The sequence below is a fragment of the Rhinoderma darwinii genome, chromosome 2 (genome assembly GCF_050947455.1).
Source record: "Rhinoderma darwinii isolate aRhiDar2 chromosome 2, aRhiDar2.hap1, whole genome shotgun sequence".
NCBI lineage: Eukaryota > Metazoa > Chordata > Amphibia > Anura > Rhinodermatidae > Rhinoderma > Rhinoderma darwinii.
The window spans coordinates 396,903,526-396,926,025 of NC_134688.1; the positions used below are offsets into that span (position 1 = coordinate 396,903,526).

The following is a 22,500-nucleotide window of genomic DNA, read 5'->3' on the forward strand; positions in this document are numbered from 1 at the left end:
CGGGTCGAATACGTGTGACCAAGGACCCGTATTTACGCCAGTATTTACGGGTGGACAAAAGTACGGTCGTGTGCATGAGGCCTAAGGCTGTGTTCACATCAGCGTTGCTTTTTCATTCATGGGTTCCATTGCAGCTTTCCGTCGGAGGAACCCATGAACGGAAAGCCAAACGGAAACTGAAGCTTCCGCGTTTGCATTACCATTGATTTCAATGATAACGCTTCCCTTTGCCTTGGTTTCCGTATGTTTCCGTTATGTCTGTCTATGAGACAATATTCGTAAATGTGGGCCAATGTGGCAAACTACCAAGACAGGAGCGAGATTTGTGCTGCTGACATGTTTAACTTACAGAGGATTATATATACTGCACACAACTATAGTAAACTGTCAGTTGCTATAGGCAAGTAGAGGTTTTTGGAACCTCTGTGTCTAAATACTTCCTTTCACTGACAGCAAACAGAGATCTTGAAAATGGTGAAACACAGTGTGTGTTGCAGAAATTTTAATTTTTCCATTATTAAAACGTACATAAAACCCCTTTAGGCCGAATTCACACTGAGAATTAATATTCCTCTGTTGAACCAGCCTATAAATCCGCAAGTAGTTGAAAATTTGCAGCACGCCTAGATTCTGCTGTGGATTTTTTACGCTGTAAGATAATGGGGTTTGTTAAAAACTCATTCACTTACATTGTACTGTACTTTATTGCGAAACGTCGGCACGGGCTCCTCAACCGAAATTTGACAACAAATACATGATGTGTGAACCCAGAGACATCGGTGTGGTTTCCAGCTGCTGGACCACTATCTATATATAACAAAGACTAAGAACCTATCCAAAAGACTATGAATCACCAAGACACAACGTGGGTCTAAGGGGAGATTCACACGAGCGTTGCGTTTTTGCGCGCGCAAACAACGCGGCGTTTTGCGAGCGCAAAAACTATTTGACAGCTGCGTGTGTCATGCGTGTCTGATGCGCGGCTGCGTGATTTTCGCGCAGCCGGCATCATAGAGATGAGGCTTGTCAACGCCCGTCACTGTCCAAGGTGCTGAAAGAGCTAAATCTTTCAGCACCCTCGACAGTGAATGCCGAACACAACAGCGAAAAACCTGTAAAAAAAAAAGATAAAGTTCCTACTTACCGAGAACTTCCCGGCCGTTGCCTTGGTGACGCGTCCTTGGTGACGCGTCCTTGGTGACGCGCCTCTCTTGACATCGGGCCCCACCTCCCTGGATGACGCGGCAGTCCAAGTGACCGCTGCAGCCTGTGATTGGCTGCAGCCTGTGCTTGGCCTGTGATTGGCTGGAGCTGTCACTTGAACTGAAGTGTCATCCCGGGAGGTCGGACTGCAGGAAGGAGACAGGAGTAATCGGTAAGTTAGAACTTCGGTTTTTTTTTACAGGTTAATGTATTTTGGGATCGCAAGTCACTGTCCATGGTGCTGAAACAGTTTAACTCTTTCAGCACCATGGACAGTGACTATCTCCTGACGTCGCGTACCGATAATTTTTTTGCCGGGATCGGCCAAAACGAGTTTGGCCGAACCCGGTGAAGTTCGGTACGCTTGTCCGGCTTCGCTCATCGCAAAGACACTCCGTTTGGATGTTCGGAAACAGAAAAGCACGTGGTGCTTTTCGGTTTTCATTCATCCTTTTCACTGCTGTTGCGCGAATCACGCTCGTCCCACGGAAGTGCTTCCGTGTGGTGCGCGTGATTTTCAATGGGTGCGTGATGCGCGAAATACGCAGAGTTATTGAACCTGTCGCGCTTTTTGCGCAGCAGACAAACGCTGCGCAAAAAGCACGGACTGTCTGTACTGCCCCATAGACTTGTATTGGTCCATGCGTGCCGCGTGAAAACCACGCGGCCCGCACGGACCGAATACACGCTCGTGTGAATCCCCCCTAATACTATGGGCTCTTTCTAAATTAAAATAGCTATTTAACAGTGTAACATTACATAAGCCCCATGTATCAAAGCTGGCTCAAAGAAAAAGGGTTAATTAGCCTATAGTGACCAATCAGAATTCACTTCATTTTCTAAAATTCTTGTGAACATCGACAAGGTGTCCATGCAACAGTAGAATACTAAATATTTTACATTACTAAAGAAAAATCTGCTACAACTATGTGAAATTTTCAATATTTTACAATATTTCGCAACAAACCAACCAGGGAAGTAACTTCCCATACAAAATGAGGACCACAACTATATTAAAGTGCAAATGGACAGACAATGAATTAGCCTGGAGATCGGAGCAATGCTTAGGGCATGCTCACACGTGGTAGATTTGTTGCAGAAATTTCTGCAACAAATCTGTGGTTGTGTGAACCTACCCTCATACTCCTGAAGACTCTCATGAGTGGTATTCCACAACAAATGACGAAACTTTGCAAAAAGTTCTAATTCAAAATTTCACACCACTGATATGCAGACCACTGTGTTTCTATGGTTACAGACTACAAGTAAACCATGTGTAGTCTGATCCTCCAGTCATACGCCCCTCCGTGTAGGGACAGATGGGAAAGAGTTTGCAGGATCAGAATACACACAGGAACTGCATACACTTAATGATAGGAGAGTTTTAATTAAAGGAGTTGTCGCATGAAAACAACCTCAGTCCATCATGGAATATATAGGCGGTTCGCTCTTTTTTTTTATAATTTTTTTTTTTTATTATTATTGTTGAATTATATTAAAATATTCCATATTACATAACAAAAAAAGGGGGGGGGGGCTTCGCTCTTAATGGACAACATGTATTCCTACATTTAACCTGCAGTAGCTGCTGTATAGGAAATTTCAGTCTGGCCAAGGCTTCCCGTGGCAAACAGCTGGTTGCCATTTCGGCTGCCATATTGAAGGGTTTGTCTCTGATCAGACATCCCCTTTAAGTATATTTGCAAAGTTGTATCATTCTTTATTATATTGCCTTCAACAAAATAAAATCCTATTTCCCATTAAAGGGGTTGTACAGGATTAGAAAAACATGGCTGCTTTCTTCCAGAAACAGTGTCACATCTGTCCACAGGTTATGTGTGGTATTGCAGTTCAGCCCTATTTATTTCAATAGAGCTGCAATGCCAGACACAACCCATGAACAGGTGTTGCACGGTTTCTGGAAGAAAGCAGCCATGTTTTTCTAATCCTGTACTATGCCTTTAAAGGGATTGTCCACTACCGAACAACTGATGACCTATCCACCAGATAGGTCATCAGTATATGATCTGTGCGGGTCCGACAACCGGACCCCGCACAATCATCCGCTCCGGCTGCCTCCGAGCACCAGACATCCATACCGGAAGAAGATGGCTCCGGTCACAGAATAGCGGCTAAGCTGCAGTACTTTAAAGGGGTTGTCCACTACTGGACAACTGATGACCTATCCGCCGGATAGGTCATCAGTATATCATGGGTGCGAGTCCGGCACCCGGACCCCGCACCGATCAGCTCCTTTGCTTGCCTGCTGGCACCGGATGTCATTGCACAGTGCCCGTGCAGCCGAACTTCAGCTCTGCTCTTATTTACTTGAACTGTACTGCAGCTCGGCCGATATTCCGTGGCCAGAGCCATCTGCTTCCGGCATGGACGTCCAGTGCCCAGAGGCAGCCGGAGAAGCTGATCGGTTCGGGGTCCCGGTGTCGGACACGCACCGATCATATACTGATGACCTATCCAGTGGATGAATCATCAGTTGTGCGGTTGTGGACAGCCCCTTTAAGGAATTTGTTCACAATTCACTCATTACAATCATATTGCTACTGATTAGATGATTTTCAGATCAGTTGGATCATGTTGACAATTGTGATTCATGCTCTAAATGGATATTTAAGGTTGGATCTCTGTGGGGGTCATTTATAAAAAATAAGTAGTGCGGTCAATATCCTATAGTAAAACTGCTGCAAAAAAATAGCTTGAACGCCATCATTTCCCTCATTCACACTTTTGGGACAGTTTTCAGTTCATGAACCTGGTGCCGACGTGAACCTTGTTCATATTGTGTGATATTTTCTACTCTGAAATACAGCCGGCCGATGACATGTCAGACCTGTTATGTTCTAAAGGAAGAAACGTCACCCGCTGGCATTGTATGACTGAAGGAAGCGCTCAGCATTGGTCATACTTGCTTGATGGCTTTATACGTGGCTGCTGCCCATTATTACAAGGTTGTAGGGCCTGTACCCCAATGAATGAGCTCGGAGCATGTATGAGAATATCAATTACCGCTGCTAGGAATATGGCACAAAATTCGCAACATTTCTCAAATGCGCCATTATGTGTAAAAATCATCGAAGAATTATTCCTTAACAACATATCAGCGCAAGTCCTAATATCAGGACCCGGGACAAATAAGATGGAGGAGACTGAAGGTCCACTCAGACCTGGTTAAATTATGTCTGTATCACGGCTCGCATTTATACCTAAAGCCACAAAGCATTGTCACATGGCTGATACCAGAGGCATCCGACTGGCCACAATGACTTACAACGGGGTCCGCCAGGTTCCGGGAAAAAAGAAGCGCTCTTATTGAGGGAGTCTGTGACGGGGGCTCTGGAGAAACAGTGAACACGGCTCAATCCCCCGCTAGCCACTATGACAAGGTTAGGTTCACACTTGGGTTTTCTTGCAAGGTTTTTTTTTTGCCCTGCAATCCGTTTTTTTATTTTCGTTTTAAAAAAGAAAAACAAAACTTAAAAGATCCTGAAAAACCCCAGAACTGATGCACAGAGACCAGGCTGAGTCCTATAGAAATTAACTGATCTGTGGACGGATTTATAATGATCTTTTTTTTATTTTTATTATTATTAGTTTTTTTTAAGATATAATATAAAAAAACTAAATTACCTTTAAGCTCTGTTCACATTAGCGTTTTGTCTTCCATTTATAAAGTAATTTAAAAGCTGTACCGAATCCGTGGCACGATAGATACCACCAGCGCCTCAGGGACCCCATTGCATGCAGCGCTACTTTATGAAGCAACATTGGGCCTTCTGTATAAAACCTAATGCAAACAAGAGTCTGATTTATTACAGTTCTTATAGAGAAAGTAGTCACCTAATTGGTTGCTATGGGCAACTCCACCGCTTGTCTGCATTAGTATTACACATGGGGGGTGGGGCAGCATCTGAGGCACCAGATAGAGATCATCATGAAGACATCATCCACAATCGCTGCCATACATCAGACATACATCAACTCACCGAAATCCAGGAACTGCTTGATGGACAGGGGGGAGGGGGAGAACTTGGAGTAGTACTCGATCTGATTGGGGATGGTGTTCTTCAGCAGGTACACACACAGCCTCATGATGTCCCTCTGCAGGCAGGTGACCACGGACAGTGATAATATAACCGATACCAGTATTACCAATCAATGAAACCATCTACATAGTCACAAAGGGCAGGCTACACTGCAGCAGCGTACAGCATGGATATGAATGGGGAGCAGTGGCGCTGACTAGGGTTCAGTGCTGAAGTAAATAACACTGGCAAAGGTCGCTAATAAGAGGAAGCGATGCTACAAGACACCTCCTACCCAGCGCCGGAGGCCTCGGACACGCCCCCTTGACCGCGCGTTCCCGCACACAACACGATCACAGTAAACATTCCTACACCAAGCTACCAAGCGCGGCCACGCACAGGACGAAGGGGGCGTGCCTCTTGGTCATTCTCCGCCCCCGGTCGTTTTCTCTTTTTCTGATTGGTGGAAAGGTTTTCGCTTCATTCAGGGTGCAGGTAGCGCAGGTAAACAATGGTAAGGGCGAAGAGACACGTGACGTCATCCTGGTTCTTACTGAATTAGGAACGTGTCGATATTCTAAACGTTCTTGAAAGCAAAATGTGACACGTGACCTGTCAGCATGGAAAAGTCACTATGTGTGAATACTGGACTAATACTTTGACAACTATCCACACTTACGATTTTACAGGATCCATGAGGAACGTAATAAGGCCAAAAACAGTCAAATGTCCATCCAGTTCAGACTATTATTACATAGTTACATAGTATGGTTGAAAAAAGACTGTACCATCAAGTTCAGCCAATGGATGGGAGGAAGGGAAGGGATGAAACAACAATTCTGCAATGTTGATCCAGAGGAAGATGAAACCCCCATGAGGCAAAAGTAAATTTTTGTCATCTGAGGCAAAAATTCCTTCCCAACTCCAAAATTTCAATCAATAAATCCCTGGATTCATTGGCTCTGTTCACATTACTGTTAAAGGCTCACGAGGGTCTCCAAACGCAATAAACATCCCACATACTCAACTCACCAATCCCCCCGCCCCTCCCATTTCACCACTGTCTGCATACCTCCCAACTGTCCCAGATTCAGCGGGACAGTCCCGGATTCCTGGTGTTGTCCCGCTGACCTGGGCGGCCAGGGGTATGTCCTGCTGTCCTCAGGACGCAGAAACAGTTAAAGCAAGGAACAGTCAGCTCCCTGCTTCAGCATTAGTTCAGAGGGGAGGAGCAGAGGGAGCTCCACCGCTCGCCGAGGACTCCCTGGGCACAGCGCTACTATAAGCGCTGTGCCAGGGGAAGCCCTTGAAGTCACTGTCCATATATGGACTGTGACGTCAGTGGCTTTTTATTGAGCAGAATCCCTGCTGCCGACACTCTGACAGCTGATTCCACTCTAGGAGTAGCCCCTTACGTCGCTGTCCATATATGGACAGTGACATCAGGGTTTCCCTCTAGGAGCAGAAGAATCCCTGGCCTATTGGGGATTCCGCTCCTAAAGGGAGTCCCAATGGCACTATCTGGGGGGGGGGGGGGGGGGTAGCGATATCTAAAGGGACAGTGGCACTATCTACAAAGGGGGTGTGGCACTATCTACATGGATGCAGTGGCACTATATAGGGTCACTATCTACAGAGGACCCTGGCACTATCTACATGTTCACTACATGGGCACTGTGGCACTAACAACATAGGCACTGGCACTAGGGGCAGATAAGGGGGCATTATACTGTATGGGGGCAGCTATGGGGGCATTATACTGTATGGGGAAGCTAAGGGGGCATTATACTGTATGGGAAAGCTATTTGAGCATTACATTGTATGGGGCAGCTATGGGGGCATGATACTGTATGGGGGCATTATATTGTATGGCGGCAGCTATGTCGGCATTATGCTGAATGGGAGCAGCTATTGGTCATTATACTACATGGGGTAATTTGTGTGGGCATTATACTGTATGGGGACATCTCTGTGGGCATTATACTGCATAGGAGAATTTGTATGGGGGCATCTGTGTGGGCTTTTTACATTACTGTATGAGTGCATCTGTGGGGGAATTATACTGTATGGTGGCAGCTATGGCGGCATTATACTGTGTGGGCTGAATCGGGTGTGTATGGGTGGGGATTGGGTGCGATTAGAGGCATGGCTTAAAACAAAAAAAAAAATGACTCCCCGCGCCGCATCATTTGTCCCTCTTTGTGATACTTTGGGACACCATCGTGCAGCTCTCCCAAACAGAACAGTGCAGCGGAACACATGCAGAGCTCTCCATTCATGTCTATGGGAGTTATAGAATCATGGACTAGAATGGAGAACGCAGTGCACATGAACTACCTCTCCATTTAGTCCCCGCTGCAGGGGAAATACTGTAATATATGACGGCCATTTCAAATATGGACGACTAGATTCTGCCAGTACAAGCACCACTGCTTATTAGCAGCTCTTCACTCTGGCTCATAGACAGAGAATCCAAGTGGGGGAACCTCTTCTAGGACAGTCATATGCCCTAATAGGCCATATGGATAGAGCAGGGGTCACAAACTCGGCGGGGTAATTGGGCCGCACATAGAAAAAAATTAAGTTGACGGGCCGCATTACTTTTAAATTTGATACAATACAAAAATTTTGTTAATCAATTAGTTATTTGAACTACTATAACACTGCATTACTATAATAATACTGCAATACTATAACAATATTACATTACTATAACAATACTACATTACTATAATAATATTCCATTACTACAACAATACCACATTACTACAATACTATAACAATACTACATTACTATAATAATATTACATTACTATAAAAATACTACATTACTATAACAATACTACATTACTATAATAATACTGCAATACTATAATAATATTACATTACTATAATAATACCGCTGGGTTTAAAATTACCAGAAATTTGCAAGTTTACTCCATGTGCTTATTTTAACAATCCAGTTTTCCAGTTTAAGTGTCGCTAAATGCAGTCTGGCCGCTCAGTTGGCAGCGTTTGGCAGACACAAAAATGTCAAGATTGGGAAGCTCCTTTTTAGATAGTGCCACAGTGCCCTCTGTAGATAATGCCACAGTGCCCTCTGTAGATAATGCCAAAGTGCCCTCTGTAGATACTGTCACAGTGCCCTCTGTAGATAATGCCACAGTGCCCTCTGTAGATACTGCCACACATCCCTAGATAATGCCACAGTGCCCTCTGTAGATAATGCCACAGTGCCCTCTGTAGATAATGCCACAGTGCCCTCTGTAGATACTGCCACACATCCCTAGATAATGCCACAGTGCCCTCTGTAGATAATGCCACAGTGCCCTCTGTAGATAATGCCACAGTGCCCTCTGTAGATACTGCCACTGTGCCATCTGTACATAGTGCTACACCCCCTGTAGATAATGCCACAATGTCCTTTGTAGATAGTGACACACCTCCATAGATAATGCCACAGTGCCCTCTGTAGATAGTGCTACAGTGCCCTCTATAGACAGTGCCACAGTGCTCTCTGTAGATAATGCCACAGTGCTCTCTGTAAATAATGCCACAGTGCCCTCTGTAGATAGTGCCACACCCCTCTAGATAATGCCACAGTGCCCTCTGTTGATAGTGCCTCACATACACCATTGTAGATAGTGCCACACACCCCCTTGTAGATAGTGACACACACTCTTTTGTAGATAGTGCCACACACCCTCCCTATAGATAGTGCCACACATACACCCCCTATAGATAGCGCCCCACACACCCCAGCCTGTCGACAGCGCTACACCCCCCTCCCTGTAGATAGCTCCATTGGGTCTCCCTCTAAGAGTGGAATCCCCAGCTGGACCGTTGCCGACGCTCTGGCCGGGGATTCCTCTCCTGGTTTCCTGGCCTGAATCCCCGGGACAGAGTGTTGCTGAAGATTCCTCTCCTGGGGGGGCCCTGACGTTACTGTCCATATATGGACAGGGACGTCAGTGGCTATCTCTAGGAGCAGAATCTCCCGCCAGTGCGTTGGCAATGATCTAGCCGGGAAATCCTGTCCAGGGGGAGACCCTGACGAGACAGTGACATCAGGGGCTCCTCCAGGAGAGGAATCTCCAGCCAGAGCATCAGCAACGCCCTAGCTGAGGATTCCACTCCTAGAGGGAGCCCCAATGGAGCTATCTACAGGGAGGGGGGTGTTGCGCTGTCGACAGGGTGGGGTGTGTGGGGCACTAAGTGGAGGGTGGCACTATCTACAGGGAGCTGTGTGTGGTGCTATCTACAGGGGGGATGCCATAGAAGACACCAGCACCCTGCGACCTTATCGCAGGGTGACAGTGGGGTGAGAGAGGGAGCCCCCTCCCTCCAAAACCACTCAGATGCACCGCTCGCTATTGAGCACCGCATCTGAGGGGTTAAATGGGCAAGATCGATACTTATTTCAATCTCGCCCGTTCGAGTAGGTCTGCTCCCTGCTCTCAGATACCTCCGGAAAGCTGAGAGCAGGGAGATTTAACTGCTCCCTGCTGTGTTTCTTTATTCTGATGCAGCACCGTAAAAAGGCAATTACATCAGAATAAAGCCCGTTAGTGGCTGCCGTAAAAACACATATGGGCAGTCACTAACAGGTTAAGCTTTCTATACACTTGGGATTGAATCTGACCCTGCACTGTCATTCTCCTGGATATTAATTCAGGATTAAACCTTCCATTGATCTTTTGGATATCACATCAGAATATTTGCCTCTTTAAAAGAAGAATAACAGTCAGTAATATTTCCCATATGAATGTGTCTACTTAAGCATCTCTGTCTAGTGTGTGGTAAATGTTTGGTATTCATGCTGTACAGAGTTAACTTTCTGCACATTTCCGGTAAATGAATGTAAGCAGTGCAATATATGGACAGCGACTTCAATGGCTAATGATTGAGCGGAATCCCCATTGCCGATGATCTGGCTGGGGATTCTGCTCCTAGAGGAAACCCCTGAGGTCACTGACTATATGGACAGTGACGTCAGGGGCTCCTACTGGAGCAGAATCCCCAGCCAGAGTCGGCAACGGAGATTCCGCTCACAGAGTAGCCACTGATGTCATATATGGACAGTGACATCTGGGCTTCCCTCTATGAGTGGAATCCCAGGCCTATGCTCCGGCTGGGGATTCTATTCCTAGTGGGTCCTAATGACTCTATCTACACGGGGGGGGGGGGGGGGGGGGCCCTATCTTAAAGGGTGGTGTGGCACTTTATATTTATATATGAGCACTGGCACTCGGGGCAGCATTGGGGGAATTATACTGTATAAGGGCAGCTAGGGGGCATAATACTATATGGGGGCAGGTATGGGGGCATTATGCTGTATGGGGGCATTAAGCTGTATGGGGCAGCTATGGGGCATTATACTGTATGGGGATGCTATGGGGGGCATGATACTGTATGGGAGCATCTGTGTGTGGATTATACTGTATGGGGCATTATATTGTATGGGGCAGCTATGGGGGAATTATGCTGCAGGGTGGCAGCTATGAGGCATGATGCTGCACGGGGGCAGCTATGGGGCATTATGCTGTATGGGGGAATTTGTTTGGGCATTATACTGCATGGGGGCATCTGTGTGGAGATTATACAGTATGGGGGCATCTCTGTGGGCAGTATACTGCATGGGAGAATCTGCGTGGACATTATACTGCATGGGTGAAACTGTGTGGGCATTATATTGTATGGGGTGCATTTATGGGGGCATTATACTGTATGGTGGCAGCTAGAGGGCATTATACTGTGTGGGAGGCACTATGGGAGCATGATACTGTGTGGGCTGAACCGGGTGTGAGGCGTAGCTTAAAAGAAAAATAGCTGACACTCCACTATTGCCAATCAGCGGTTCATCGCCGCTAATTTCGGCAATTAACCCTTTAAATGCAGTGATCGATTGTGATTACCGCATTTATAGGGTTTGTAGCAGATCGGCAATCTAAGTGGTTGCCGATGGTAGTCATGGCAACCGGAGGCCATTCAATGGCCTCCTAGTCTGCCATGTATAGAAGCCTATCAGGACCAGCCGGAGGCTTCCTATTATGTCACTGTCCGTGTCAAACTGACAGACAGAATACATTACACTACATAGGTCATGTAATGTATTCTAGTAGTGATCAGAGCTGCAGGTCTTCAAGTCCCCTAGTGGGACAAAAAAAAGTAAAAGAAAGTTAGTAAAAATGTTTTATAATAGTGTAAAAAAAAAGTTATAAGTTAAAAAAACAAAAACTGCTTTTTTTTCCTATTATAAGTATTTTATTATAGGAAGAAAATGAAACCGTTAAAAAAGTACACATATTTGGTATCACCGCGTTTGTAATCACCCAACCTATAGAACTAAATTGTTATTTTTACCGCACGGTGAACACCGCAAAAAAATAAAATAAAAAACAATGCCGGAATCGCTATTTTTTGGTCACCACCCCTCCCAAAATATAAAATAAAAAGTTATCAAAAAGTTGCATGTACCCCAAAATAGTACCAATAAAAACTACAACCCGTCCCACAAAAAACAAGTCCTAAGGCCCCATGCACACGACCGTAAAAAGTCTCCGTAATTACGGTCCGCAATAATGGAACCCATTCACTTACATTGACTACGGACTCCCTTCCGTACTAATATGGATGGGTGTCCGTGCCGCAGATCTGTGTCGGGAATTATGGAGCATGTCCGTTCTTGGTCCGCAATTGCGGCACGGACTCCTCCATAGAACTCTATAGGGTGAGTCAAAATTGCGGATGTCTACGGAGGTGCATGAATACGGAAGTGTTGCTAAGCAACACAAAGGGGATATCTGACAGACCACACCACATGCCAAACCAGAGCACTTCAGTCTTGTCTCTCTCTAAGTCACAGGCGGAAAACCTAATTTTGGCCATCCAGCATCGCCCAGTAATTTGGGACAAGCGTCTGGATGATTATAAAGATACTATTTTGAAGGACAAGGCCTGGATTGAAGTGGTGAAGGAGCTTCAACCAGAGGAGTGGGATACAACCTCCAAAAAGAGGGGAAAAAGTTATGTAAGTATACACCTCACCCAAGCTTCAACAACCCTCACAATCTCTCCTAATTTGTTTTTAATTGTAATCTTATTTATTTTCTACAGACCAAGATGCAAAAATGAGGTGGAATACCTGTAGAGATCAGTTTAGAAGGGGGCTGATGTCAAAGGGCCGCAGTGGTGATGGACGCTTGAAAAATAAGCCGTATCTCTATTCACAGCAACTGTGCTTCCTAAAAGATGTCATGGATATTGGGACGTAAGTAAATGCATATTTGTAATAATTGTTGAATAATTCTCCTACCTATCTAGTTGTGTTTTTATGGCTGATGGGTACACATTGGGCTCTGCTATGTTGCACAGATACCTGTGCAACTTTGCTATAATTTTGCAACACATGGGAGCACGCAAAGTTGAACAGGTATCTGTGCAACATAGCAAAGCCCAATGTGCACACATGAGCCATAAAAACACTACTAGATTTCTAGAATTGTGCAACGCATGGAAGCATGCAATCTAGTAGTGTTTTTATGGCTGATGGGTGCACATTGGGCTCTGATATGTTGTGTATAGCTAGGTGTGTATGTGCGAATCAATGTTGGTGTATACTAGGGAATAATTTTTTAAATATTTATAATGTTTTAATTTTCTATGTTTTCTATCCTAGAACTAGAGACAATCTCCAAGATGACTCTGATGAGACCCAAATAGAGTCTAAACATACAGAACCCTCCCAAGCGGCACCAGATGCGGTAGCACAAGACCCAGAAGGCCCTGTTGATCCTCCTTTGGAACCTCAACCGTCAAAATTAAGAGGGCGCAAGCAAGGTCATGGACAGGACACCAGAGCCATGATTGACGCCCATTGTGCTGCCCCATTTGAACAGGCGTCAAGCAGAGACCATGGAGGATGCATTTGCCATTGCTATGGCAATGCATTTGATGCAGGTGCCACGGGAACGAGTCGGCCATTCTGGGGCTAATTGAAGTGTTTGCGTCCAGTGCTTTTCCGATGGAACTCTATAATGCCATAGAGTTCCATCGGAGCAGGCTGGGTGTGCAAACAACAGCCCCCCCTGACAACTCCACCAACACCGAGGACTCCTCAATATAGGGGTTACAACCCATCAAAGCCTCTTTACTCCCAGGATAGGGGTATATACCAGACCCCAAGCCCCTCTTATTCAAATGGCCGGTACCATTATCCACACTCCTCACAAGGACAGGCGGGGGATCAGTCTGGAAGCACAGTTCATGGTGCTATGTCACCGGAATTTTCTGAAATGTAATTTTATTTTGCATGTAGAATGTATGGGTAGGAGGAGGGCAGGCGAAACCCTGCAAGTGTCGGGCCCACTCCGCTGCCGGGTGCTGACGCTGCCATCATAGCTCCTCCAGGAGTGGAACCCACAGCCAGAGTCTTGCTTCTAGAGGGAGCCCCTGTCTAGGAGGCAGCGTAACTACCACTGTAGCAGCCATAGTGGCTGCCACAGGGCCTGCCGCATTAGGGGGCCCGTGCCGCCTGTCGTCACGGCCCCCCCCCCATGCCCGTGGCCCCGCTAGAAGCCGCTATGGCTGCTACAGCGTTAGAGCGACGTCACATTCAATATTTGCATCCTTTGGAGGTATCTCCCCGCTCTGCCATTTACTATGCTACAGACTCCCAGGCAGAGTGCTAGTAGCTAATAGCGCTCTACCTGGGACTCTATTTCTAAGTGCTCATTCAGACGAGTGTGATTCTCGTCCGTGTGCTTTGGGTTGAAACAACGTACAGAACAGGGACCCATTGATTTTAATGGGGCTATTCAAAAATGCGTGAGTTTTCATGCAGAGAGTGTCCATTGAGTGCATGTCATATATTGGTGCATTTTCACGCACCTAGTTGCCCATTGAAGTCAATGAGTGCGTGAAAACCATGGACAGAACACGGACGCACATCCGTGTGCTGTCCGTGTTTCACGCATCAATTACATAAAAAAAAAAGTGCTTGCAAGTGGATGAAAAACTCATGCCACACGCAAAGTGCACCAATGCAAAAACGTACGTAAATCTGTTATGCTCCTGTGAATGTAGCCTTACAGGTGCATGGCTCATAAAAGTTACAGTACCGTATCAGGGTCGTGCACCTATGTGATCACAATAGAATGTGAGACATAAAGCTCCACTACAGGGTGAATGCACGCAATATTATTTATTTTTTCTTTTGCATGTTACTGGGTCAAAGGGAGGTCAACAGTGCTTGGTCACGTGTAGTTTCCAGAACATTCTGAAGTACGTGTGGTTCTTCTTGATTGGTTACCGGTTCATAAAGCAGGAAAGCGCATTAGGACGAGTATTCTCGTCCTGTGTGACAGCCAGTGTCCGCGCGCCACGATGGGCGGGGCAACAACTGTAATACACAGCCGCAGCCCCGCTTTAACGGCAGTCAGTTATGCAACATTTGACAATGCTGTTGCTTTAATTAGGCATTTTGGTAAGGGAGCTTTGATTGCTAAAGCAAATATAAAATTTGCTTTCAGGCTTTTACTGGTTAATCCAGTTGGCTTTAATTCATTAGGCATGTATTTGGATGGGGAATTCTATTTTGATAAGTTCTTGCAATGGGTTCCACTTAATCTTGTTTTTATTTTGAATAATTTTCTACCTTTTTGCAGTGGGTTGTACATAAGGATTTTTGTTGGCTGGTCATATACATTACCTCGATGATCTTTTGTTTGTAGGTCCTGTTGATTCTTTAATTTGTTCTAAAGCTCTAGATACATTTTGTGACATTATAACGTTTTTCGGAATACCTTTTAGTTTCGGAGAAGACTGTTTACCCCTGTCAGTCTTTAGAATTTTTAGGTATAGTTTTGGATATAGTTAATATGGAGTACAGTTTATCTGAGGGTATTCTCATATCTGATTGACTAGGTTCCTTAACCCCTTCACGACCACCCCACGTAGATTAACGGGTTGCAAAGCTGGTCCTTGTGCCTGCAGCCCGTTAATCCAAGTGTGCTCCTAACAGAGCACACAGACGCTCCCCGCAGCAAGGCATCGCCCAGTACAGGCTGCTACTAGCAGCCTTAGTACTGGGGGAAAACATCGGGTCGGATCACAGCGGTGATCCGAACCGATTAACCCCTTAATTGCGGCAGTCAATAGTGACCGCCGCATTTAAGTTCTTATAGCAACATCGGCACCCCGCTACGCGATTGTGGGGGCCGATTGCTATGGCAAACGGAAGCCCAACAGAGGCTTCCTATCTGCCATTACGTTAGCCGATTAGGCCCATGGGTAGTGCAATGTATTAGAACATCAAACAAACAGTTGGACCTTCAAGTCCCCTATGGGACTAAAGAAAAGTGTAAAAAAAAAGTGTAAAAAAAGTAAAAATAAAAGTTGTAAAAATACAATAAAAGTTTCAAATAATAACACAAAACACAATCGCCCTTTTTCCTTTTATCAAGTCATTTATTATTGAAAAAAATAATAAAGCCATACATATTTGGTATCGCTGCGACCGTAACGACCTTAACTATAAAAATATTATGTTATTTATTCCGCACAGTGAACGCCGTAAAAAAAAAAACTAAAAAATACTGACATAATTGCTATTTTTTGGTCACTTTGTCTTCCAAAAATTGAAATAAAAAGTGATCAAAAAGTCGCATGTACCCAAAAATGGTACCTATAAAAACTATAACTCGTCTCGCTAAAAATAAGCCCTCATACAGCTCCGTCAACGAAAAAATTAAAACCGTTATGGCTCTCACAACTTGGCGACAGAAAAAATCCATTCTCTTTACAAAGGTTATTTTATTGTGCAAAAAGTTGTAAAACATAAAAAAAGTTCTATAAATTAGGTATCACCGGAATCGGACTGACCCACAGAATAAAGGTAACATGTAATTTATAACGCGTGGTGAACGCTGTATAAAAAGAATTAAAAAAATAATGTCAGAATTGCTGTTTTTTGGTCACCTTGCCTCCCAAAAAAAAAGGATAACATGTGATCAAAAAGTTGCATGTACCACAAAATGGTACCAATAAAAGCTACAGCTCGTCCCGCAAAAAAACCAGCCCTCATACCACTACGTCTATGAAAAAATAAAATTAGTTAAGGCTCCAATAAGCCAGGAAATAAAAATATGCAGTTGTGCCGGCCCGAGGGAAACATTTCTTCTGTTTCAAGTGGCGACTTATCAAGGCCCCTAAAATTAGGGAACCAGGAAGGGGAGGGCCCAAACATATCTGCTGAAAGCGAGGGTGCCCGTATTATACCAGGACAACACTTCTCAGCAAAATTCCTCAAACTGCAAAGGTGCGGAGTGCGGACCAAAAGGGGCATAAGAAAGGACACAGTTTATCAGTGCGACACCGGCCTGTGCAGAAAGGATTGTGTCACAGCGTAACACACATCTATGGATTATTTTATTGTTTTTGTTTACCCCATTATTATACCACCTGACTATGCCCCTTATATACTCCGCCCGGCTTACATGTACCCCCACATTATAAACGGAAACACCAGTAAGACTCAATACAAGACTACTACAAGCAAAATCCACACTCCAAAAGCCAAATGGCGCTACCTCCCTTCTGAACCCTACAGTGTGCCCAAACAGCAGTTTACTTCCACATATATGGCATCGCCATACCCGGGAGAACCCTTTTAACAATTTTTGGGGTGTGTGTCTCCAGTGGCACAAGCTGGGCGCCACATATTGGCATATCTATAGAAAAAAATCAAATTTTCACTCTGCAACATCGAGTGCACACCAATTTCTGCCAATCTCCTGTGGTGTTAATATGCTCACTACACCCCTAAGTGAATACCTTGAGGGGTGTAGTTTCCAAAATGGGGTCACTTCTGGGGGGGATCCACTGTTTTGGTCCCAGAGGGACTTTGCAAATGCGACATAGCGCCCAGAAACCAATCCAGCAAAATCTGTACTCCAAAAGCCAAATGGCGCTCCTTCCCTTCTGAGCCCTACTGTGTGCCCAAACAGCAGTTTATGACCACATATGTGGTATTGCCGTACACAGGAGAAGTTGCTTTACAAGTGTTGTGGTGCTTTTTTTCATTTATTTGTTGAGAAAATGAAACATTTCAGCTAAAACTACGTCTTATTGAAGAAAAATTTTTTTTTTTAAATTTTCACTGCCCAATTCTAATAAAATCTATGAAACACCTGTGGGGTCAAAATGCTCACTACACCCCTAGATGAATTCCTCAAGGGGTGTAGTTTTGTGAATGGAATCACTTTTGGGGAGTTTCCACTGTACTGACACCTTAGGAGCTTTGCAATAGTGACATGGTGTCAAGAAACCAATCCAGCAAAATCTGTGCTCCAAAAGCCAAATGGCGCTCCTTCTCTTCAGATCCTTGCCGTGTGCCCAAACAGCAGTTTATGACCACAAATGGGGTATTGCCGTACTCCAGAGAAGTTGCTTTACAAATGTTGTTTTTTTTTTTATTCCTTTATTTGTTGAGAAAATGAAAAATTTTGAGCTAAAGCTATGTCTTATTGGAAAAAAAGTATTTTTTTTATCTTCACTGCCCAATTCTAATAAAATCTATGAAACCCCTGTGGGTTCAAAATGCTCACTACACCCCTAGATGGATTCTTCAAGGGGTGTCGTTTCCTAAATGGAGTCACTTTTTTGGTGTTTTCACTGTTTTGGTCCCTTAGGGGCTTTGCAAATGCGACGTGGTCTCCGCAAACCATTCCTGCTAAATTTGACCCGCAAAAACCAAATGTCGCTCTTTCCCTTCTAAGCCCTGCCGTGTGTCCAAACAACCGTTTATTACCACATGTGGGGTATTGTTTTACTCGGGAGAAATTGCTTTACAAATGTAGTGGTGCATTTTCTCCTTTTAGCCCTTGTGGAAATTAGAAAAAATTAGCTAAACCTACATTTTCTTTGAAAGAATGTAGATTTTCATTTTCACGGCCTACTTCCAATAATTTCTCCAAAAAACCTGCGGGGTCAAAATGCTCACTATAACCCTAGATAATTTCCTCAAGGGGTATAGTTTCCGAAATGGGGTCACTTTTGGGGGATTTCCACTGTTTTGGCGCCGCAAGAGAATTTCAGACCCGACATGGTGCCTAAAATATTTTCTAATAAAAAAGGAGGCCCCAAAATCCATGTGGGGTATTTATAAAAACTGCAGAATCTGGGCAATAGATATTGAGTTGCATTTCTCTGGTAAAACCTTCTGTGTTACAAAAAAAAATAGATGAAAAATTAATTTCTGCAAAAAAAAAAGAAATTTGAAAATTTCACATCTACTTTGCCTTAATTCCTGTGAAACATCTAAAGGGTTAAGAAACTTTCTAAATGCTGTTTTGAATACTTTGAGGGGTGAAGTTTTTAAAATGGGGTGACTTATCGAGGGTTTCTAATATATAAGGCCCTAAAATCCACTTCACAACTGAACTGGCCCCTGTAAAAATAGCCTTTTGAAATTTTCTTGAAAATGTGAGAAATTGCTGCTAAAGTTCTATGCCTTGTGATGTCATATAAAAATAAAAGGATGTTCAAAAAACAATGCCAATCTAAAGTAGACATGTGGGGGATGTTAATTAGCAACAATTTTGTGTGGTATTACCATCTGTCTTACAAGCAGATACATATAAATTTAGAAAAATGCTAATTTTTGCAATTTTTCGCTAAATTTTGGTGTTTTTCACAATTAAATACTTAATGTATCGAGCAAATTTTGCCAGTAACATAAAGTCCAATGTGTCACGAGAAAACAATCTCAGAATCGCTTGGATAGGTAAAAGCATTCCGAAGTTATTACCACATAAAGTGAAACATGTCAGATTTGAAAAAATTGGCTGCGTCCTGAAGGCCAAAACAGGCTGTGTCCTGAAGGGGTTAAAGAAGACCATTGTAGGGGGATACGTTTTTAACCCCTTTTAATGGCCATTCAGTCTGGCAAGAGGATTTTGTTGAAGCTGAGGCTCTTGGATTGTTTACAGATGCTGCAAGTAGTCTTGGTTTTGACTAGTTTTGGGAAGGTCATTGGTGTGCTGAACCCTGGCCAGAATCTTGGGTATCTAATAGCATTACTAAAAATATTGTTGTTCTTGAGTTATTCCCGGTGGTAGTAGCTTTGGGTGTTTGGGGGTCAGTTTTATTTGAAAGAATAAGCAGATTTCATTGAATTCTGACAACAAGGGGGTTATGGTTGCTATTAACTGGGTATCCTCAAAATGTGATTTAGTGGTCAAATTAATAAGGAATTTCGTTTTATGTTGTCCTAAATTCAAGATTTGGTTAAAAGCAAAAACATTTGAGTGCTGCAGTTAATCAAATAACGGACTCTCTTTCCCGTTGTGAGATGGAAAGATTTTGTCAACTGAATTCCAACACAGATCTGGAGGGCTTTAAATGTCCAGAGCACTGAGTCACATGGTGGTGGATTTCATTTTGTAATCGTTATAACATTGACTGTTTTGTGAATGATTCATCGTCTTCTTTGGCTTTTGTTTGATCTTTAGTTAATTAAGGCTTTGCAGTTTAATTTATATAAAAGATATTGTCTGGAATATCTTTTTTCATACGGTTAGGTGGTGTTTTTTCACTGAGTAGCCATTCTATAGTTAAAGGGGTTATGTGGGGGCTGAAAAGTATTAGCAGTGTACTCACTGCAGCATGTGAGTACACTCACTAATATACATTCCGGTCCCCCGTCGCGCTGATGAGATTTTAAAAGATTTTTATAGCGCTGGCGGGGGACCTGAAGTCTAGTGGCAAAGTCTTTCTTCATGACGACACGACTCTTCATCATGTGACTGACCACGCTGTAGTCTATGTAATCACTGTAGCAGTAGTACAGTGGTTACATGGAGTACAGCGGGACCGGTCACATGACTTAGAGTTGTGTCATCATGAACAAAGACTATGCCACTAGACTTCAGGTCCCCCGCCAGCGCTATAAAAATCTATTAACCCCTTCAGGACACACCCTGTTTTGGCCTTGTGGACACAGTCGATTTTTTCAAATCTGACGTGTTACTTTATGTGGTAATAACTTTAGAATGCTTTTACCTATTCAAGCAATTCTGAGACTGTTTTCCCGTGACGTATTGTACTTTATGTTAGTGAAAAAATTTGGTCGATAAATTCAATATTTATTTGTGAAAAACACCAAAATTCAGAAAACATTTGCAATACTTTGCATTTTTCTAAATTTTAATGTATCTGCTTGTACAACAGATAGAGATACCACACAAAAAAAGTTACTAGTTAACATTTCTCATATGTGTACTTTATGTTTGCATTGGTTTGTGAACTTATTTTTTTAGGACGTTACAAGACATAGAACTTTAGCAGCAATTTCTCACATTTTCAAGAAAATTTCAAGAGGCTATTTTTCAGGGACCAGTTCAGTTCTGAAGTGGCTTTGAGGGCCTTATATATTAGAGAGTCCCCATAAATCACCCTATTTTAAAAATTGCACCCCTCAAAGTATTCAAAACAGCATTTAGAAAGTTTCTTAACCCTTTAGGCGTTTCACAGGAATTAAAGCAAAGTAAAGGTGAAATGTTCAAATTTCATTTGTTTGGCCGAAATGTATTTGTAATACATAGTTTTCTGTAACACAGAAGGTTTTACCAGAGAAACGCAACTTAATATTTATTGCCCAGATCCTGCAGTATTTAGAAATATCCCACATGTGGCCCTAGTGTGGTCTGTGAAAATGAAAATCTACATTTTTTCTGAAAGATCTTAGAAATTTGTAACTTTTACAAGGAGTAAAGGAGAAAAAGAACCCCAACATTTGTAAAGCAATTTCTCACGATTTGGCAATACTCTATATGTGGTAATAAACTGCTGTTTAGACCCATGGCAGGGCTCAGAAAGGAAGGAGTGCCATTTGGATTTTGGAGCGCAGATTTTGCTGGAATGGTTTCTGGTGCCATGTCATGTTTGCAGTGCCCTGGAGGGACCAAAACAATGGTAGATTTCCACAAGTGACCCCATTTTGGAAGCTACACCCCACAAGGAATTTTTCTAGGGGTATAGTTGGCATTTTGATCCCACAGGTTTTTTGAAGAATTTAGTGGAATTAGGTTGTGAAAGTGAAAATCTACCTTTTAACTGAAAAAACATAGAAATATAAATTTTTTACAAGGAATAAAGGAGAAAAAGAACCACAACATTTGTAAAGAAATCTCTCCCGATTACGGCAATACCCATATGTGGTAATAAACGGCTGTTTGGACTGACGGCAGGTCTCAGACGGGAAGGAGAACCATGGAATGGTTTGCGGCGCAATGTCACATTTGCAAAGCCCCTGAGGGACCAAAACAGTGGAAACCCTCCAAAAGTTCTAATGTATTGCAGTATATAGTCATTTTCACAGGTTTTTGTAACAGCACGATCGCTGTTCCTTTCCGTTGGTCCTGGGTGACAGCTCAGCTGTAATACACAGCTGACACCTGCAGCGTATGGAGTGGGCTCAGCGTGTGAGCCCACTCCTTACATCAGCCCCCGCACTGCAACATGCTATTATGTCATAGTGCGCGAAGGGGTTAATGCGCAATGGATGGTGCAAAGTGAAAATTGCAATTTTCCACTGATATTCTATCTTAGTGCACTATATATTGTGCCCAGTTTGTGCCACTAAAGACAAATGCCTCATAAAATGTTAAGCGGGTTCTCCTGGGTATGACGACTTTTTGATCACTTTTTACTCTATATTTTGGGAGGGGTGGTGCCAAAAAATAGCTATTCTGACATTGTTTTTTTTGCGCCATTCACCATGCGGGAAAAATAACATTATAGTTTTACAGTTTGTGTCGTTACGAACGCGGTGATATGTGTAATTTTATTGTATATTGTACAAAATATGTGTACTTTTTTTAACGTTTTCATTTTTTTCCTACAATAAAAGACTTATTATAGGAAAAACTTTTATTTTTACACTTTTAGAAAACATTTTTATTAAAGTTTTTTTTATTTTTTTGTTGTTCCACTAGGGGACTTGAAGACCTGCTCTACTGATCGCTGCTATAATACATTACATGACCTACGTAGTGTTATGTATTGTAACTGTCATTGTGACACTGACAGTCACGCTGACAGGAAGCCTATCAGGACCAGCCGTAGTCTGGTCCTCATAGGCTTCCGTACATGGCATTGTATGGCCTCCCGTGACCATGCCAACCATTGGCACCCCCCGCAATCGCATCGTGGGGACTGCCGATCTGCTACAAACCCCTTAAATGTGGCGATCGCAATC

At 43.6% G+C, this 22,500-nt stretch overlaps 1 protein-coding gene across 1 annotated transcript in view; it reads right to left on the reverse strand.

The window, feature by feature from the left end:
• PDK3 (pyruvate dehydrogenase kinase 3) overlaps nt 1–5,645 on the reverse strand; it is a 69,866-nt gene extending 64,221 nt beyond the window's left edge. The window contains exon 1 of the mRNA XM_075854015.1: nt 5,205–5,645. Within this exon, the coding sequence (XP_075710130.1) occupies nt 5,205–5,310 (106 nt within the window). The 5' untranslated portion in view covers nt 5,311–5,645. The remainder of the gene's footprint in view (nt 1–5,204) is intronic.
• Between the last annotated feature and the right edge of the window lie 16,855 nt (nt 5,646–22,500).